Genomic DNA, 21,019 nt, shown 5'->3' with positions numbered 1-21,019 from the left:
ATGTTGCCATAGTCTATACGGGACAATACCATGGCCAACACAATAATCTTTAAAGCTGAGGGGGAAAAGAAACGTGAGACCTTCCTAATTACTCTAAGGGAGAAGAAGCATGAGGAAACCACAGAACTGACTTGTGGGTGGACGGTGAGCTGGGGATTCAGAAGGATTCCCAGTGTTTTTACTTTGGGAACCGGGAGTGGAGGGACACCAAGGGAAGGGGGCCAAAAGGAAGGAGACCATGGACTGCAACCACCTCCGGTCAGGACCAGCTCGGTCTTGTCCGGATTAAGTTTGAGGTGGTTGCAGTTCATCCAATCTTGAATGAACGTCATTACTGTTTGGACGTTAAGGGCAGATGAAGAAGAGTGAGACAGATTGAAGATTAACTGGAGGTCATCCGCGTAGTTGAACACGGTGACCTCCAGTTTCTGTAACATAAAAATGAGGGGAAAAATATAAAGGTTGAACAAGAGAGGGGAAAGTGATGAGCCCTGGGGAACCCCGCACTCTACCTTGCGAGAGGCCGCCGTAAAGCCAGTCAATCGGACAGCTTGAGTTCTCCCAGCAAGAAAGGACTCCAGCCAAGAAAAGGCTAAGCCTTCTATACCCGCCGCCCTGACACGGTTTAGGAGGATGGAGTAGTCCACCGTGTCAAAAGCGGCGGATAGGTCTAGGAGAATCAAGGCTTGCGGATGGTTGATGTCAATACCCTCACGCAGCTTGTCCATAACTGAGATCACCACTTTCTCTGTAGAGTGCAGGGGGCGGAAACCGGCTTGGCGGGGGGAGAGGCAGTGATTTGCCTCAATATGGGTGCTCAAGGTGGAGGTGATGTGGGTTTCAAGAATTTTTGCAAGGTAAGGGAGGAGTGAAATGGGGCGGTAGTTAGAGGGGGAGGAAGGATCGGCATCCAATTTTTTTAGGATTGGGATGACAACCGCCGATTTGTGGGAACTGGGAACAAAACCATGTGCAAGTGAGTCATTAAGGAGGGTCAAAGGGGGGGTGGGACAGGCAAGATAAACTTCTCTGAGGATACAAGCAGGGGCAAAGTCCAGGGGAGAACCTGACTTGACCCGAAGAAGCAGAGGAAGGAGGGTATCGGTGGTTAGTAATGGGAAGTTGGTCAGTTTGACAGTGGTGGGAGGAGGGGAAGGGTCAACAAAGGAGGAGGAGGGCGGAGGGATGTTGCGTTTAATTTTGACAACTTTGTCTATGAAGAACTCATTGAGTGAGTCGCAGAGGGATTGGGGGGGGGGATGGTGACTGTGGCTCTGGTGGATGAGGCAAGTTCATGGACGGTGGAAAAAATTTCCTTCGACTGAGACTCAGCGATAGTTATCCTGTTGGTGTAATATTCAGCTTTTGCTTCCAGGATGCTTTTTTTATAAATGTGCAGGACAGCCAAGTAGATTGTCTTTTGGGCAGAGTCATAGGTTTTTCTCCAGACTCGTTCGGCCCTTCTTGCAGCTAGTTTTTTTACTTTAAGGTCAGGGGTAAACCACCGATTGGCTGCATGGGCTCGTTTAACAGAGAGCCGCTTACGGGGTGGGAATTCGTCACCCGCCGCCGTGAGCCAGGTGTTGATGGTGGTCAATTGGGGGGCGGCTGCCAAGCCGGATAGATCAGGGCTGGTCTTGGCCAAGGCTGAGCAGAAGGAAGGCATGTCTACCTTGCCCCATTTCCGAACCCAGGTATTTTTGGGGAGAGGGGGTTTGACCGGGGGCGCTAGGGCAAGGGAAAACGTGATGGTGGAGTGATCTGACCATGGACATGGGGATATAATGGGAGGTGTAGATGGAATATTCAGTGTCCAAATTTGATCTAGCATATGGCCATGTAGATGGGTGGGACTGTCGATGAGCGGTACAAAATTCAAACTGTGCATAAGGCCAGTAAATTCCTTTGATTGAGGGCTTTCGGCAGGGTCATTGGGCCAAAAATTGAGATCCCCTAATACTAATACGGATGCATTGTTAACTACCAGGGTGGCCAAGAGGGTCTGGATATAAGGGAGGAATAACGGGGTAGACTGGGGAGGGCGATAGATAAGAACAAAAGTGAGGGGGGCTTGGTGAGAAGTAGAACGGGCCACAAGATAGTCAACATCAGGAATGGGAGGGAAGGAAAGGACTTGAAAATTGAGGTCAGCGCGAGCTATTAGAGCCACTCCTCCGCCCCGTTTGCCTTCTGGACGATCCGCACGAATGGCGGAATATGTCGATGGTAAGGCGGCAAGTACATTGGGCAGGGAGTCGGTCTTGAACCAGGTCTCGGTTAAGAAAAGGAGATCTGGTTCGTTGGAGTCGATATAATCAAATAGTTCGTATTGATGACTTACTGCAGACCTAGTGTTTAGAAGAGTAGCCGAAGTGGTAAATAGCGGAACAAGGGGGGCAAGGGGTGAAGGGGGGGTGGGGGGGAGGGCAGGGGCTGGTAATGCTAGATGAGATACCAACCCAGGGGGGGAGTATGATGGGGAGCTGTATAGGCCAAGATGTAGTAGTTTGTTAGTAGTAGAGGGGTTAATGGTGCCAGGGACCCAGTAAAGGCATAATTGAGACGGGGAATAGGAAACAAAACCAACAGCGTCTTGTGCCCCTAGCCCCGGCCGGCCGCGGACGGGCGCAGACGGGCTTGACTCAGGCGCAACTCCGGCGCGCCTCCGTCGCGACCGCTGCGCTCGTCCGCTGCGCTGTCTCATATTGATCGTTTAAATAGGGGCGGAGCGGCGGGGGAGTGGCAGGGCCGTGATGGAAAACTAATCCCAAGCCAAGATGGCGGCCGCTGCCGCTGAGAGCCCGCGGAAAACACGATCAGCCCCAGCCGGCAGCTCACCCCTGAAAGCCCAAAGGAGTCAGGACCTGCATAACTTTAAAAGTAGGTTAATAACAATTAAAAAACAAGCTTAGCCAAGGTATCGCCTCCGCTCGTAATCAGCGGGGCAAAATAAGAGGGAAAGCAGCAACTCGCCAAGTATGAACCTTCAACTAAGGTCTAATCCAGACTTGACCTCCTTCAGGAAGCATCTTAAAACTTTTTTGTTTAATAAATTGGTCTACTTTATTTCCATGTCACTTGCCCTGCTGGTTAGAACTTCTCGCAATCTCAGCGCTTGGACGCCTCCGGGCAACTAATCTGCGCTCTATAAAACGCATTTTCATTTCATTTCATTTCATTTCATTTCATTTCAGCGCACCGGGTTCCATTCCTTCTGTATGCCCAGAGTCCCAGAGGTTCAATGTACATTAAGATTGAGCCGTTCCACCCTCCTATCCCCAAGCCAGTGGGTGGAGGGATAGAATGAACAGCCAATAATGAAGGAGACTTATTAATGCCAACACTCCCGCTCAACATAACCAACACTGTTTAAAATCAACACAAGACATAAGTTATGACTGTCGACAGAGCAATGGCAACCCCATCACAAAAGCAGGGAACAAGATTACAGCGAAAAAAACGACAGAAACATACAGCCTGCCTGATTAAAAAAAACACGTAAAAACAGTTATAATGCTCCTGAAATTATGCAAAGTCCAAGCGCGTTATTCATTAACAGTTTCTCTGTGGGGGTAATTCCCCCACTGTGCTGGGGGCGCGCACAGCGCCCAGGTGCTGATGACGAGCTCAGCTCGTCATCCGCCACAGTGCTCGTGTGCTGATGAAGAACTGAGCTCGTCACGGCCACGCCCGTTCCTTAGAACGCTCAGCACAGCAGGGGAATTATCCCTGCGTGTGAGCGTTCTAATGGCCATGACGAGCTCAGCTCGTCATCAGCACACGAGCACCGTGGCTGATGACGAGCTGAGCTCGTCATCAGCATGGGAGGGGTTAAAAGGAAGGGGCATTGTTGACTGAACCCATTGTCTGCCTGGAGACCACTCCTCTAGTGCACAGCAGCTGCCAGCCGACTGGACAACCCGTTTCAGCCAGGTTCTCTCCATCTCTGTCCATCCCAAGCAGCCTTGCTGCCCCTCGTCTGTTTGGGAGAATGAGGTGTCGCTGGTCAGTCGGTGCTTGTCTCTATGAGGCGCATACCTATCACTCCTGCTCGCTTCTCTTTAGATTCACCAGCCCTTTTAATCACACACTAACTGTTTGGTACTGTCACCTTCGATTCACTCCCCTGCCTCACCACTGCTGCGGCATCGCTGATGGAGACGAGCGAGCAGAGTACAGCTGCAGCCGTGTGATTCAAGGCATGAAGATGAAGCTCCCCAAAAACAAGCCAATTGACAGCTGCGCCGAGCCATTAAAATGGAACATGTGAGCGTTCGGCCTCCGGAAGTGGCCGCCATGGTTAAAGATGCAAAACAAGAGGTGATGGACAGAATGCAGAACAATGTCATACATTCACCCCAGTACAGAGACCTGGGCCTAAATCCATCGTTTTTTTGCTCACCATGCCTTTCCAGTTTGAACCCAGCTATATGCAAATCAGTCTTGACCCTGTGCCACATGGGAACAGTCCAGCCCGAACTGCCAAGCCAGGTCCTCCCTGGACTGGAAACAAGCATCCAAGGACCGGTTTCAGGCTTTCAGCCCTCTTCAGCCTGGATAGCTTGATTCCAGTGGCATGGAGAGCACGGGACTCACGTCTGAGCATACCCGTCCCACTCGGGGTGATAAATGCAAAACAACAGGTGATGGACAGAATGCAGAACAATGTCATACATTCACCCCAGTACAGAGATCTGGGCCTAAACCCATCGTTTTTTTGCTCACCATGCCTTTCCAGTTTGAACCCAGCTATATGCAAATCAGTCTTGACCCTGTGCCCCATGGGAACATTCCAGCCCGAACTGCCAAGCCAGGTCCTCCCTGGACTGGAAAGAAGCATCCAAGGACCGGTTTCGGGCTTTCAGCGGCGATAATGGCTTGATAATATGCCCTTGTGAATTCCCATCGAAGCCAAGGTTCTGGTGTCAACATGTGCTTCTATTGGAATTCTTTAGGGGGCATATTATCAAGTTCATTATCGCCGTTTTAGCGACAGTTTCCTGCCGCTAAAGCGGTGATAATTTTAACGCCATCCCTTGATAATATGGCCCTACATGATTAGAGGTTTCACCTAAATATCTGTAACACCTCAAAACACCAATCACGTCTAAAAGGTGACCCGTGTACGTGTGTCACAAGACCTGCCACTGTGCAGCAATATGAGTGGGAGTTTTTTTTAAACACTTCATCCGGTTAAACTAGAAAAAATATATATTTTTGCTCAAATCTGCACGCTATGGAGAAGATAATAGATTAAGAGGTAAATCTCCAAATAATGGAAGATAATGGCACAATTCTAGTGGCCCCTACTATATTGTTGCTCAGCACACAACAAGAATATGGGCCCCATACAGGGTGCAGAAGACAACTGCTTTGCCTTGTATTTCACAAACACAAGGGGGGAGTTGTGGCCTGCTGAAGTCACCCTGAGCTCAGATTGTCACAGCAGGAGTGACCGGCAGCCCGGGCAGCAAGAGGCACTCCAGAGAACAACAGCTGGAAACACATCTGTCTCAACAGAAAGACTGCCACACTTAATGGTAATGCAGGGGGCTCCTGGGGTCACCCCCACACTCAGTGCCTTGCTGCAGTATCAGCTCCCACTACCCAGACCCTCCACAGGGCCTTACCTGCTCCTACTAACAGTGCCTTGCTGTGGTAACAGCTCCCTCACCCAGACCCGGGCAGGACCCCCCTCCCACCAGGGCATTACCTGACCCCATGCCTCTGTCATCTACAACCAACACTTCTGCTCTCTTCATTTCACTTTCATGGATTCTTTTTCATCCCAGGCTTCCACATTGTCACGTTTCTCCTTCTCCCTTCTACCTCTCTGCCAGTCTCTTTAGATCAAAGTCTGATGATGAAAGATAAGTACCAATTCCAAAATACGAGTCTAGGTCCCACCACAAGCCGCCACTGACTCCAGTCCTGGGTTTAGATCAGTCCAGGTCTCACCATCAGCCGCCACTGACTTCCAGGCCTGGGTTTAGGTTTCGATCAGTCCGGGTCTCACCACAAGCCGCCACTGACTCCCAGTCCTGCGTTTAGACCAGTCCAGGTCTCACCACAAGCCCCCACTGACTCCCAGTCCTGGGTTTAGATCAGTCCAGGTCTCACCACCAGCCGCCACTGACTTCCAGTCCTGGGTTTAGATCAGTCCAAGCGCCACCACAAGCTGCCACTGACTCCCAGTCCGGGGTTTAGGTTTAGATCAGTCCAGGGTCCCACCACAAGCCGCCACTGACTTCCAGTCCGGGGTTTAGGTTTAGATCAGTCCGGGTTCCACCACAAGCCGCCACTCACTTTCAGTCCTGGGTTTAGGTTTAGATCAGTCCAGGTCTCACCACAAGCCGCCACTGACTCCAGTCCTGGGTTTAGATCAGTCCAAGCCCCACCACAAGCCGCCACTGACTCCCAGTCCTGGGTTTAGGTTTAGATCAGTCCAGGGTCCCACCACAAGCCGCCACTGACTTCCAGTCCGGGGTTTAGGTTTAGATCAGTCCGGGTTCCACCACAAGCCGCCACTCACTTTCAGTCCTGGGTTTAGGTTTAGATCAGTCCAGGTCTCACCACAAGCCGCCACTGACTCCAGTCCTGGGTTTAGATCAGTCCAAGCCCCACCACAAGCCGCCACTGACTCCCAGTCCTGGGTTTAGATCAGTCCAGGCCCCACTACAAGCCATCACTGACTCCCAGTCCTAGGTTTAGATCAGTCCAGGTCTCACCACAAGCCGCCACTGACTCCCAGTCCTGGGTTTAGATCAGTCCAGGTCTCACCACAAGCCGCCACTGACTCCCAGTCCTGGGTTTAGATCAGTCCAGGTCTCACCACAAGCCGCCACTGACTCCAGTCCTGGGTTTAGATCAGTCCAACCCCCACCACAAGCCGCCACTGACTCCCAGTCCTGGGTTTAGATCAGTCCAGGCCCCACTACAAGCCACCACTGACTCCCAGTCCTAGGTTTAGATCAGTCCAGGTCTCACCACAAGCCGCCACTAACTCCCAGTCCTGGGTTTAGATCAGTCCAGGTCTCACCACAAGCCGCCACTGACTCCCAGTCCTGGGTTTAGATCAGTCCAGGCCTCACCACAAGCCGCCACTGACTCCCAGTCCCGGGTTTAGGTCACTTCTTCCACTCACCGTGTGTGTAGTCTGAGAGGGCGAAGGGGTCCGGGGAGTCGCGGCCCACCTCCTCCAGCAGCTGTCTGGGCACTGAAAGAAAAGTGCAGGGTGTGAAAGAGGGAAGCAGTACCAGACCCCAGAGAACTTGTCAAGTCAGACTTTGAAGGACTAGAGGAGCATGGGCATGTGTGAGTGTAAATATGGAATGTATGCTTCCACAGGCCGGTGTGGACAGAGGCGTGACAACAGAAGTCCCTGTCATGCAGTGTCTGAAGCCTGCTCTCTATGGCTGGTGGAGCCGATTGTTGGGCTTGGCCCTTCTGGCAGGTTCACCCCTGAACTTTTTGCTTTTAATTGTGACCTGGTGCCAGTGATTTTTGGCTTCTGCACACTTTACCTCTGTGTCCCGGGTAAAGTGCGTGCGTGTAGTGAGGTTGGCCTGCCCTCCCATAGGAATGCATGGGGAAAGTATGTGTCCCTGGTAGTTCCTGATGTGTGGGGAGTGCAGGGTCGAGTTTGGTATGTGCGGACTCGTGTGATTAAATGCTGCGCGATGATGTGTGCGGCGTTATTGTGTCTAGTGTGGAAGTGCCACTTCTAGAAGGTGGCATGTCTGTGTAAATTATGTGAATTGGCTGTCTGGCTTGTGATTGGCTGGAGCTGGCTGGTGAGCCTGGCTCCAGGAGTCAGGATGGCTCTGCCCTGGTGGTGAGTGGAGAGATCTGCATGATTTATGTGAGGGAGGGGTGCACCTGGGACCTGAATAGGGATGGGCTTTTCCTACACAATGCTGACTCCGCCCCCTGTGGTGCGACTGATGACCCTAGCCTGACTAGTGAATTGGAAGAGTGGCTGAGCACACCAGAGTGCTCCAAAACCAGCTGCAACTGGTTTCCCCCCCCCACCCTGCAGACACAAACAAAGGAGTTAGGTGTATAAAAAGGGTCTGTGACCCCATACAAAGGGTTCTCTTGCCTGATCCTAATTGGAAGGGGGCCTGCTGCTGCTGGGCACCAGGAGTACTGCCACTGGGGACTGCCTCCCTGCCTGGAGGGCCCTGTGAGCTGGCCCCTGGGCCCAGCCTTTGCCCCCCCACCTCCTGAAGGACTTTTGCTGGACTTTGCGCACCTCAAGCACCTGGGAGCGCTTTACTTTTATTTCTTTGTAGCGCTGGGTTTGTAATGTAGAGCAGCGTTATTCCTTCCTGTCCCATAGGGCTCTTCACTTTTAATTACAAGAGCACTGGTGGCCACAGCGCGAAGCTGCAGCGTGTGGAACCCCCCCGCGCTGCCCCGGTAATTTGCGTCATTTCTGCAGCCTTCGCAGATTGTTTATGTAAACCTGCACGGGTGCCTACTCCGCGACTTTGCCCCATTTCCACATTTAACTTGCACGGGTGCCCACCCCGTGTTGCACCGCCGTGGCCCGAGCCGCAAGAAGAATCCCCTCCGGGTCGCTGCTTAGCGCGACCCGGAAGGCAAGCCCGGCAACGTCACCCGTGGACGGGCCTTCCAGGAAGCAAAGGAAGCCACGCGAAAGAGAAAGCCGAGCAGAGAGAGAGCTTCCCTACCGCCGCCCGAGACCGGGCAGAGAGAGGAGATCCCGGCTGCAGCAAGCCGGTGAGTGAAAGCCGGCTGGGGGGGGGGAGGTGCGAGGTCGCGCACCCCGCTGGTGCCTCTCCCCGAGTAGCCACGCTCTGAAGGGGGCTGCTCCGACATTTGGCTCAGTTGGTGTTTCGGGCGGCCTCACTTGGCAGCGGGCCGCCCCGCCGTTAATCACCACATTTGGGGGCAGTTTCGTTTGGCTTGTTGAGCGGCCCCGGAAGGCAGCGGGCCGCTCCACCGTGATTCTGGGCACCCTTTGTCTCTAAGCCCACGTGGCACCCACGTGGTGGAAACAGCATTCCTTTGGCATCCAGAGCCCACGAGGCTCCACCTGTGCTGGGGCATCTGTTTTAGAGCCCACGAGGCCCCAGAGCTGAAGGGTCATTTAGGGTGGTAGAGCAGCCCCGGCTGGCAGCGGGCCACTCCCTCCAGTGTTGGCAGCATCCCTTCTCGAGCCCACGAGGCTCCAAGGGGCATCTTGTTTCTCGCGTGGTCGGGGCACATCGGCGCCAGAGCCTAGGAGGCTCCCATGTTGTTCTTGGGCCCTACTGTTCCTTGTGAAGGCCCAGAGGAGATCCCCAGCTGACCAGCACTTAGTCGGCAGCTGCTTCATTTAGGCTTTGCCCAATCTTTCTTTGGCTGCCTGCGCAGCCTGCCCTGACATTTTGGACACAGGGCGTTCTAGCCCCTGAGGGGCCAAGTTGGCCTGGGGGACAGTTCATGTGTTGTGCCCTTGCGTGGGGTACATGTTTTTGCCTTAAGTAATTTTCCTGTGCAAATGTGATTACTGCTGAATGTGTTTTTATGCATCATGTGAAAAGCTTTTTGCCTATACCTCTGAATGTGTTTTCATGCATCATGTGTAAAGCTTCTGGCCTATACCTCGGAATGTGTTTTTCATGCTTAGGAGGTTGTTTTTCCTAGTATAGGTTATGCTAATGAGTTTGATTCCTTGCGTGATATTTGCCTAAGGTGTTTAGGATTACGTAGGTGGTACTTACCTTTTACCAGTGGTCACTGGTTGTGTGCTACATTTGTTGTTTGGTGCTACAGTTATTATATGTGCTAGGTGCTAAGCGTTATTCCTACAAAGTGCTAATTCTACCAAGTGCTAGTTCTAAAATTGCTTATTCCTGACAGTGGTCCATGTGGCCCTGTCCCATGTATATAATCCCCTGTAAATTCTGCCCGTGCCTATGGCACATTGTAAAGTGTGTGTTTCTTATCTAATGTGTTTGGTATAATACAAAGGCTATTTTTAGATATAACCTTGTGTGGAGTTTCCTTTGTGGTGGACCTTGGGTGTTGTTGCTGGGTGCGCGCGCAAACGCTTAATTTACAAAGCCTCCTAGTTTAGCCTTACTGCTCGTGTCGCGTTACCAAGGGGGTGAGCAGGGGTTATCTTGGTGTGTAACTCCCTTGCCCTGACGTAGAGTGGTGGTCTCTGCCTGGTTTTGGCGCAAGCCTCAGCCAACCAGAGATCCTATTTCTAACACCAATCATGTGTGTAATGTGAACTTCAGGGGTGCTATGGGCCAGGATTGAGGTACTCTGGCAGAGCTGTGCCCCTGTGCGTGTTAGTCTCTACACTCGAACAGCCAGGGCGCTGCAGGCCATGGGAGAGGAATATTGGCAGGACTATGAGCCAGGTGTACAAAGGTATTTTGCGATGACAAACACAGCGATTCACAAAATCTCTAGGTTTGTAACTGTTAAATGCATATGTCTTATGTTGAAAAAAATGTATGTCAGGAAAGCATTTCCAACTTGTAAAATGGGTTTTGCTAACCAGTCCTAATTGGACACCTCCCAATCCGGATTTTGCATAACCCACAGCACCAGAACCGTCCTGATCGCAGCCACCAACGACACCACAACCCTTCTTCACCATTGAGAAACGGCGGCCATGATAATCCTCGACCTCTCAGAAGCACTCAACACTGTATCCCACCTCATCTTGATCAAATGACTACATCACATCGAAATCTAAGGAGATTCCCTCAAGTGGACGCCTCCTTTCTCACTGGAAGAACCCAGAGAGAAGGCTTGTTCCCCAGCCCCTCGCTGCTCAACACTTACATGACCCCTCTGGCCAACATCGTCAGAGGCCATTGACCAAACATTATATACGCAGACGACACCCAACTCACCCTCTCGCTCTCTGAAGACCTGACCATCATGAGAGGCATCTTCCACAGGTGTATGATGTACATCACCGAGTGGATGAAAAATAACTGACTGAAACTCAACATAGACAAAACATAAGTGCTGAGCTTCGGTAACAACACCTCTCTGTGGAACGACTCCTGGTGGCCTTCCAAAACTAGGACCCTCACCCACTCCGAGAGATCATGCTCATAACCTCAGCATTATCCTGGAGAGCAAACTCACCTTGAAAAGCAGGATCAACGCAGTCTCATCTGCCTGCTTCCTCACTTCTTGCATGCTCTGGAAAATCTTTAAACGGCTCCCCATCAAAACCAGACAAACCCTCATTCAAGCCCAAGTCACCAGCGGACGGGACTACAGCCACACACTCTATTCAGGAATCACCACTCACTTCCAGAATAGACTGCAAACCATACAGAACTCAGTGGCCAGACTCATCCTCGTCCTCCCCACATGGACCTGCATCATCCCTCAACTCAAGAAACCGCACTGGCTCCCCTACAGATGAGAACTTAAGATGCTGAGCCACACCTAGCAAGCCCTGCACAACCAAGGACCAGCCTACATCAACCACTGCTTGAACGAGCCCTACAGACACCTGCTCAGGAAGGAGGTGCCTTGGCAGGACTCTGCCTCCGCCTCCGTGTGTAGGGGCGTGTACTGGGAGACAACGGGCGCTGTAGTTCAATGTTGAGGTGCATTGGCAGGAATCTGCCTCTGTGTGTAGGGGCATGTACTGGGAGACGGAGGGCGCTGTAGTTCAATGTTGAGGTGCCTTGGCAGGACTCTGCCTCTGTGTGTAGGGGCATGTACTGGGAGACGGAGGGCGCTGTAATTCAGTGTTGAGATACATTCACAGGACTCTGCCTCTGTGTGTAGGCGCATGTACTGGGAGACAACGGGCGCTGTAGTTCAATGTTGAGGTGCATTGGCAGGACTCTGCCTCTGTGTGTAGGGGCATATACTGGGAGACGGAGGGCGCTGTAGTTCAGTGTTGAGATACATTTGCAGGACTCTGCCTCTGTGTGTAGGCGCATGTACTGGGAGACGGAGGGCGCTGTTGTTCAATGTTGAGCTGCATTGGCCAGACTCTGCCTCTGTGTGTAGGCGCATGTACTGGGAGACGGAGGGCGCTGTAGTTCAATGTTGAGCTGCATTGGCCAGACTCTGCCTCTGTGTGTAGGCGCATGTACTGGGAGACGGAGGGCGCTGTTGTTCAATGTTGAGCTGCATTGGCAGGACTCTGCCTCTGTGTGTAGATGCATGTACTGGGAGACAGAGGGCGCTGCAGTTCAGGGTTGAGGTGCATTGGCAGGTCTCTGCCTCTGTGTGTAGGGGCATGTCCTGGGAGACGGGGGGCGCTGTAGTTCATTATTGAGGTGCATTGGCAGGGCTCTGCCTCTGTGTTTAGGTGCATGTACTGGGAGACGGAGGGCGCTGTAGTTCAGTGTTGAGGTGAATTGGCAGGACTCTGCCTCTGTGTGTAGATGCATGTACTGGGAGACAGAGGTGTAGCATCCAGCTACAATAATTACAGACACTTGTGGTTACCTTAATTGGAGCTTTATTACACACCTCTTGCTCCTACCCTGTCCCTACTCTAACTGCCCCTTCCTGTCCTGTCCCCACCTCTTCCCCTCTGCCCACCTAGCTCCGCCCACCCCAGCTACTAGACTGCTAACTTCTTTACATCTCCCCCTTTCTTAATAAAGTAACAAATGAAATAGAGATTAGTCCATCTCTGCAATCAGTCTCTTGGGAGGCTGCACGTGACGGCGGGGTCTCGCTGGTGTGGGCACAGCGCCTTCAGTTGAGGGTTCCTTTACAAGTGAATGTCCTGTGTCGGGTGCGACAGATTCAGGATTGTCCCGGCTTTCAGGTGTGGGGACTACAGTTGTACTTTCAGGGACTTCAGGGGAGCACTTCTTGAAATGAGAAGCGTTGCGGGTGACTCTCCGTGTTTCAGATTCCGCTGTCACCATAGTGCCCTTTTGTTGGGTAATTGTTAAAGGTTCATCCTTGAAACGACAATCAGTCTTTTGGCGTTGTTCCTGTCTGACAACGACTCTGTCGCCTTCCCTCAGGGAGGGGGACCGGGCTCTTCGTTTGTGATCCGCATACTCTTTCATTTTGTCTTTGTGGTGCCGATCTGTTATGGCCATTTCTTTGTGTTGTTGATCCGACAGAGGCTTTCTCAGTGCTCCGTCCCATGTGGGGATCCGATTCCTCATTGTCCTCCCGAGCATGAGAGTCGCAGGGCATTGGCCCGTTGTGGAGTGGGGAGTGGTTCTGTAGGCACTGAGGACTTCGTTCAGTGCTGACTGAAGATCTTTCTTCTCGGCCGTGGCTTGCTGGAATGTTCTCTTAATGGTGGACATGAATCTTTCCACAGTGCCATTGGCCTGGGGCCAGAGTGGCGTGACTTTGCGATGTTGAAAGTCCATGTGTTTCGCGAAGTCACTGAATTCATGACTATTGAATGGGGGCCCGTTGTCCGTCTTGATGATCCTGGGGACACCCCAAGTCGCGAAGACTTCTTCAAGTACCTTGAGGGTGCAGGCGGCACTGGTGGATGATATGAACTGGGCCACTGGGAACCTGGAGTATTCATCCAGGATGACGACTACGTACTTCCCGGATTGCAGGGGGCCATAAAAGTCCATGGCAACTTCTTGCCATACCCCATCAGGCAATGGGGTCATCTGTAGAGGTGCAGGTGGATTACTGTGGCTGGTCAGTTGACATGGGTGGCAGTCTTTCAACGTGTCTTCAACCATCTGGTCGAGGGCTGGGAACCAGACACGTTCTCTCAGTGCTCTTTTGGTGGAAACGACCCCTCGATGGCCTTCGTGGGCCAAGTCGATTACTCCTTGCCTCAGTGCCGCTGGTATAACTAGTCTGTGATCTCTGAGGAGGAGGTCGTCACCGGTTACAGAGAGTTCGTCGGAGACATGTCGGAAGGCTTGGAGTTCTTTCTTGACAGCAGGGTTTTCCTCTTCCTCCTGCGGGTGGTATCTCCATCTGTTGGTTCGGGTACGCTTTATTACTGCTTGTAGGATGTTGTCTTGATTGGTCGCTTCCCGAATGGCGTGCATGGGGATGGCTGGTGGACGAGCATGACTAGCCACAAAGTGAATGCATTCTTCGTGATGGAGGGCGCAGTCTCTGAGGAGTCTCGGGGGTGGCGGGACATATAGTCGGCTGGATTCTCATCCTTCCCCGGTTTGTGAATGATTGAGAACGTGTACTCTTGCAGCCGCAAGCCCCATCTTTCGATCCTGGGGGGCATCTTGCACTTGGGATTCCCATAGATCGTGACAAGTGCCTGATGGTCGGTTATGAGTGTGAAGTGTTTCCCGTATATGAAGATGTGGAAGTGTTCGCACGCCCACACGACGGCCAGGCTCTCCTTCTCTGGTTGGGAGTACCGTTTCTCAGGGTCTGTTAGGCTCCGACTGGCATAGGCGATGATCCTCCTCTGATCCGACTCATGGTCGTACTGTGCCAGGATGGCCCCTAAGCCCACGGGGCTTGCGTCCACAGTGATTTCCATTTTCCTCTTGGGATTGAAATAGGAGAGGCACTTGGCCGATCCCACAGCGCGTTTGATGTCCTTGAAAGCACGCTCACACTCCGGGGTCCACACAAATTGCGCGCCAGCTTTCGTGAGGAGCCTCAGTGGGTGACTTACAGTGGCGTAATCACGAATGTAGCGGGCGCAGTAGCTTGCCATCCCAAGAAAGGAACGCAGGTCGTTGACGTCCGCCGGACTCTTGGTGTTGTTGAGCGTGGCGATCTTGTCCGGGTCTTGTTTCATGCCACTCGCTGAGAAGATGTGTCCGAAGAATTTCAGGGTCGACTGATGGAATTCACATTTTTCCTTGTTGAGGGTCAACCCAGCTTCCATCAGAGCGAGGCAGACACGATCGAGGGCGGTGTCATGCTCTTGCGTGTCCGATCCGTAGACCAAGATATCATCACTGTAATTAAGGGCGTTAGGGATATGGTGGATGACGAGACGGATGGCCTCCTGGAAGATTTCGGCGGCTGATGAAACGCCAAAACTGAGCCGTTTGTAACGGAATAGACCAAGATGGGTGGCAAACGTCGTGATGGAGCGAGAACTGTCGTCCAGCTCGAGCTGATGGTAGCCCTTGTTCAGGTCCAGTTTAGAGAACACGGTTGCCCCGTTGAGCGCTGTGATCATGTCGCTCAGGAGTGGGCCTGGGTGTCTCTCCCTCTCGATGGCCGTGTTCGGCAGACGCATGTCCACACAGAGACGGACTTTGTTTTGGGTCCCTTTCTTGGGGACGATAACCACCGGGGACACCCAGGGAGTGGGGCCCGCAGTGCGCTCAATGATGTCGGCGTCCAAAAGTTCCTGCAGTTCACATTCAACCGCGGATTGCAAGTGAAATGGCACTCTTCGCGGGTGTTGAGCCACCGGTTTGATTTGCTCGTTGATATGCAGATGGATTTGACGGCCTTTCAGTTTTCCCAAACCTCGGAAGAGGGAAGGGAATTTTCCAGCGCAGTCCGAAATGTCATGGACGTTGAAGAGGATGTGCACCAACTGAAGACGTTCAGCTGTGGGGAGACTCAGCAGACAGTCGGCCTCAGGTCCTTTAATGACGTGGATAACTGCTGGGATGGAGAGCTTGCCATGCGTGAGGGTGGTGTCAAACTTGCCCAAGCATTGGAGAGGTTTCTTCGCCATCCAGGTGTAGACGCGGACGGGCGCGAAATGCAAACATGGTTTGGGGTCCATGCGGTCATGTTCGGTAACTGATAGGTAGTTGAGCGATGCTCCGCTGTCCATCATGAACTTGGCGGCGTGGTTGCCCACTTTGATGTTGAGACGTGGATAGCGTTTGAACTGATCATGGTCAGCAAAGTTGACGTATTCAGTGGTGTATGACGACTACCTGGATGAGGACGATCTTGAGTCTCTTGACGGAGAACGACGGTCCCACCTGGAGCATCGAGAGTCGTGGCTGGAGTGTGAGGACGTGGGAGATCTAGGAGGCTCTTCTTGAACCGCTCTGATGTGATGACGCTTGGCCTCCGATCGTGAGGGTCGCTGCGACCCATCGTGTCTGTCACTGTCGTTGCGTTTTTCTTTGTGGTAATCCCCACACATGGCCTCAAAGTGGTTGGACCGTCCACATTTTCTGCACCGTTGGCCCATGGCAGGGCAGGAGTCGATGTGAGGGTAGTCGTATCCACACCTGAAACATCGCCTCGTGCGTTCAGGTCGGCGATCTCTCCTTTCGGATACTTTCCTTCTGTAGTCCGGGCGTCGCCTGGGCGAGTACTTGGAGCGCCGTGATCTGTCTCGCGGGTGACGTCTTCCACTATCGCGCCGATCCTGTCGCCCCTGCCGTCGTTCAGTGACACGGTTGGCGTGTTCACGGCTGGTACTGGGTCCGGTTTCAATTTCCGCCGCGTTTTCTTCAGCCTGGTCGTATAGTCGGGAGTTCTCTTCGATCTCTGCTAGTTCCTGTGGTTTTCTTAGTAACCGCCGTCTCAGCGATTCCGAGTGACACCCAGTGATTATTTGAGATTTGATGGCGGCATCCGGCGAGAAGTTTGTAAAGTCACAATGTTGGGACTGTCGTCGCAGTCGATGTATGAAGGAGCTCAGTGGTTCTTCCTTTCCCTGGCGTTGCTGGTGGAATTTGTGTCTCTCATAGTCGACGTTTCTCTTATGCAGAAAGCGGTTATTTAGAACGTCTCTTACTTTGGCATAGGTGTCGCCATCTGTGGCTGGGATCTCTCGTACGATCTTGCTTATCTCGCGCCCTCCTAGATTGCGAAGGGCTATTATCTTGTCTTTGTCTGGTTCTATTTTGGACCCTTCAATGTAGTCCTCAAAGTCCTCTAGCCATTCTTGCCATTTCAGGCCCATGCTGCTTCCTCTTGTGACTGACAGTGGCTCCGGGGCTCGCAGGTGTGTGCCTCCCTTAACTTCTGTTTGCACGGGAGGGTTAGACATCCTGGCGGTGAGTCTTAGGGCCGGTGTCTGCTTCTGGCTTCAGTGACTGGCGCGCGTTTTCCAGAGGGTCGTCCCCTCGTAGCTATCAATGCTTGTTTGTTTCTTGCTAATACTTGTCCTTGCCGGCACCAATGCTTATTGCTTTCCTGTTATCAATGTTTGTTTACTTTGTTCTTGCCAAGGCTTGTTCACTTTCTGGCTGTTGCCTGACTCCAAAATGGCCGCCTATGAATCACATAGGGTACGTCCTTGAAATTCGCCTGACTCAAAGATGGCCGCCGTCACTGCAGTCATACACGAGGCTTTCTCCTGATTCATGCACTGCTATCTCACTCTGGACTCACCGGCCGGCGTCCTCGGGGGCAGCGCACATCAGGGCTCACTTTCCTTCGACCACCACGGCTACCAGGTGAGGTTGGGGTGGGCTCCCGCCGTACTTTCCACGTTCCCGCTCTTCTTCTCCGCTGGCATGCCAAACTTCACGCATCGGGCGTGAGGTTTACCGACCTCCGGGGCTCCGTTTTCAGCGCCTTCAGCAGCGCTCGTCACCGGGCTCCTGGGGACAGCGTCCACGACGTCGGGGGGTCCTGGGCTCACTCCGAGGTGCTAGACAGGGTCGGAGTGGGCTCCCGACTCCTGTATGTTTGGGGTGCCAAGTTGTACGCATCCAGCGTGATGCGCGTTTCCAGCGCGAAACAGTTTTCTCTTCCTGAGCGTTTCAGCGCTCGATCTAGTGGCTCCCTCTGGGCTCCCACAGACACTGGGGGGAACAGGGTCACCTGCTGCTGACCTTTTTCCTCCGGCGGCGGCACCACCAGGCAGCAGATTCTTTGCTCGATGCTGCAGGGGACAGGGCATTCCGATTGGGTTCTGCAGGCTATGACTATGCCTATCCCACCCTCGTCGCCAGTTGTAGCATCCAGCTACAATAATTACAGACACTTGTGGTTACCTTAATTGGAGCTTTATTACACACCTCTTGCTCCTACCCTGTCCCTACTCTAACTGCCCCTTCCTGTCCTGTCCCCACCTCTTCCCCTCTGCCCACCTAGCTCCGCCCACCCCAGCTACTAGACTGCTAACTTCTTTACAAGAGGGTGCTGCAGTTCAGGGTTGAGGTGCATTGGCAGGACTCTGCCTCTGTGTGTAGGTGCATGTACTGGGAGACGGAGGGCGCTGTAGTTCAGTGTTGAGGTGCATTGGTAGGACTCTGCCTCTGTGTGTAGATGCATGTACTGGGAGACAGAGGGCGCTGCAGTTTAGGGTTGAGGTGCATTGGCAGGACTCCGCCTCTGTGTGTAGGTGCCTATACTGGGAGACAGAGGGCGCTGTAGTTCAGTGTTGAGTTGCATTGGCAGGACTCTGCCTCTGTGTGTAGGCACATGTACTGTGAGACGGAGGGCGCTGTAGTTCAATGTTGAGGTGCATTGGCCGGACTCTGCCTCTGTGTGTAGGGGCATGTACTGGGAGACGGAGGGCGCTGTAGTTCAGTGTTGAGTTGCATTGGCAGGACTCTGCCTCTGTGTGTAGGCGCATGTACTGGGAGACGGACAGCGCTGTAGTTCAGTGTTGAGTTGCATTGGCAGGACTCTGCCTCTGTGTGTAGGGGCATGTACTGGGAGACAGAGGGCGCTGTAGTTCATTATTGAGGTGCATTGGCAGGGCTCTGCCTCTGTGTGTAGGTGCATGTACTGGGAGACTGAGGGCGCTGTAGTTCATTATTGAGGTGCATTGGCAGGGCTCTGTGTGTAGGGGCATGTACTGGGAGACGGAGGGCGCTGCAGTTCAGGGTTGAGGTGCATTGGCAGGACTCTGCCTCTGTGTGTAGGTGCATGTACTGGGAGACGGAGGGCGCTGTAGTTCAATGTTGAGGTGCATTGGCCAGACTCTGCCTCTGTGTTTAGGCGCATGTACTGGGAGACGGAGGGCGCTGTAGTTCATTATTGAGGTGCATTGGCAGGGCTCTGCATCTGTGTGTAGGTGCATGTACTGGGAGAGGGAGGGCGCTGTAGTTCAATGTTGAGGTGCATTGGCAGGACTCTGCCTCTGTGTTTAGGTGCATGTACTGGGAGACAGAGGGCGCTGCAGTTCAGGGTTGAGGTGCATTGGCAGGACTCAGCCTCTGTGTGTAGGTGCATGTACTGGGAGACGGAGGGCGCTGTAGTTCATTATTGAGGTGCATTGGCAGGGCTCTGCCTCTGTGTGTAGGTGCATGTACTGGGAGAGGGAGGGCGCTGTGGTTCAATGTTGAGGTGCATTGGCAGGACTCTGCCTCTGTGTTTAGGTGCATGTACTGGGAGACGGAGGGCGCTGTAGTTCAATGTTGAGGTGCATTGGCCAGACTCTGCCTCTGTGTGTAGGGGCATGTCCTGGGAGACGGAGGGCGCTGTAGTTCAATGTTGAGGTGCATTGGCCAGACTCTGCCTCTGTGTGTAGGCGCATGTACTGGGAGACGGAGGGCGCTGTAGTTCAATGTTGAGGTGCATTGGCCGGACTCTGCCTCTGTGTTTAGGTGCATGTACTGGGAGACGGAGGGCGCTGTAGTTCAATGTTGAGGTGCATTGGCCAGACTCTGCCTCTGTGTGTAGGCGCATGTACTGGGAGACGGAGGGCGCTGTAGTTCAATGTTGAGGTGCATTGGCCGGACTCTGCCTCTGTGTGTAGGTGCATGTACTGGGAGACGGAGGGTGCTGTAGTTCTAGGCCGGGGCCCTCTCAGTCAATGTCAGTCTCTGGTGGTCCATGGCGCGCGATAAGCCTCACTCTTACCACAAGTGTATGAGACACTGAGCTCCTTCTTGACCCCCAGGAAGCAGGGATCCCCAAAAGTGTAGGCGTCAGCGAGGATGGTGCAGTTCTGCCTCCTGTGGCACTTCCTGGATACCTTCCTGAGAGCAGATGGAGACAGACATTCTGTAGAGACAGAAGAGGTAACCGGTTACAAAGGGTGCTGGCTCCAAACACTCTCCACGGAGGGTTACTGCCAGGGGGGCAGCTTGGCCTTCAGATTTTCAGCCAAACAGACTGGTATATAATGTTTCTGAACATTATACGACAAGCAGGGGGCATGAGAGGGGCCTTAGAAGAAATGCAAACGGAGAGCAATGCAGAGTGGTAGCAGTTCTAAGAGAGAAAACAAAATATTTTGTAAAACAACCAATATTTTGAGGACTTTCAAAACAGAGTGTGTGTGCGTTTTAGTATGTTTGTATGTAAACATCCCTGGTGAAATCTGACTGACATCTCACATGCGATCAGAAAGCACCAGCACCCAACTATTTATCCAAAAATACATGTATTAGGGGGGTATAACACCCCAACGACCCCCTGAAGCTACACACCCCTGGTTACTGCACCAGGGGCCAGATGCAAACACACTGAGTAAACTGGCAACTCACATGCCTCACTCACCTTCGCGTACCCCCACACACAATCCACCACGGGCAACCCTCAATATGGTGAAGAGGTGCAGCACCGGAGCTGGAATTGGACACCGCCTGCGCATTCAAAACTTTATAACCTGTTTGTCCCCTGTACAAAGCACAGTTAGTTAGGCTGTAATTGGTTTGCTCCAAATAACAATGACCTATAATTAATCAGCATTGTCTCAATCTGTGGAAATGTAGAGACTTTCAGGGTGATGAGCTTTAACATCTAAGTGAGAATGGGATTAGAATTTGCATTTCACTCACCCGTGTTTCTATACATCCTTTCAGTGAGGTGAGCACCCACTCCAGAGGTCTGTCTCAAACTCCAATGTCATTTATGCTTGCAGCATTATCTGTAGTTACTGGGTCTGGTGGCGCAGTGGACTAATGCATCCACTGTAGGGGTCTGTGTTTGACCTCATGGTCGCGGGTCCCCTCAGCCTTTTATCCTTCTGAGGTCGATAAAATGAGTATCAGTGAGTTGGGTAACAATATACAACTGTTATTCAGCGCCTTGGGTGATACGTGCGTGTAGGAACTGGGGTCACCAGTTCCCCGGTGGGTAGCCTGGCACGAGCAGGTAGGCTACCCGAAAGCTCAGGTGTAAAGTGACCACACAGCACACACATCCACTGAGCCAGTGAGCGCACACATTGACTGAGACCACACCAGTAGGTTTGATTCAAATCAATATACTT

At 52.8% G+C, this 21,019-nt stretch overlaps 1 protein-coding gene across 2 annotated transcripts in view; it reads right to left on the bottom strand.

Annotated features, from left to right (window-relative positions):
* Positions 1 to 21,019, bottom strand: part of LOC144785694 (protein eva-1 homolog C-like) — a 273,449-nt gene that overhangs the window by 56,436 nt on the left and 195,994 nt on the right. For both annotated transcript variants that reach the window (XM_078664485.1, XM_078664486.1), the window contains exons 5-6: positions 19,663 to 19,806; positions 7,145 to 7,216 (exon numbers count right to left, since the gene is read on the bottom strand). In XM_078664485.1, the coding sequence (XP_078520611.1) occupies positions 7,145 to 7,216; positions 19,663 to 19,806 (216 nt within the window). The remainder of the gene's footprint in view (positions 1 to 7,144; positions 7,217 to 19,662; positions 19,807 to 21,019) is intronic.

The sequence above is a fragment of the Lissotriton helveticus genome, chromosome 10 (genome assembly GCF_964261635.1).
Source record: "Lissotriton helveticus chromosome 10, aLisHel1.1, whole genome shotgun sequence".
Taxonomy (NCBI): Eukaryota; Metazoa; Chordata; class Amphibia; order Caudata; family Salamandridae; genus Lissotriton; species Lissotriton helveticus.
This window is presented reverse-complemented; position numbering and strand designations above follow the sequence as displayed.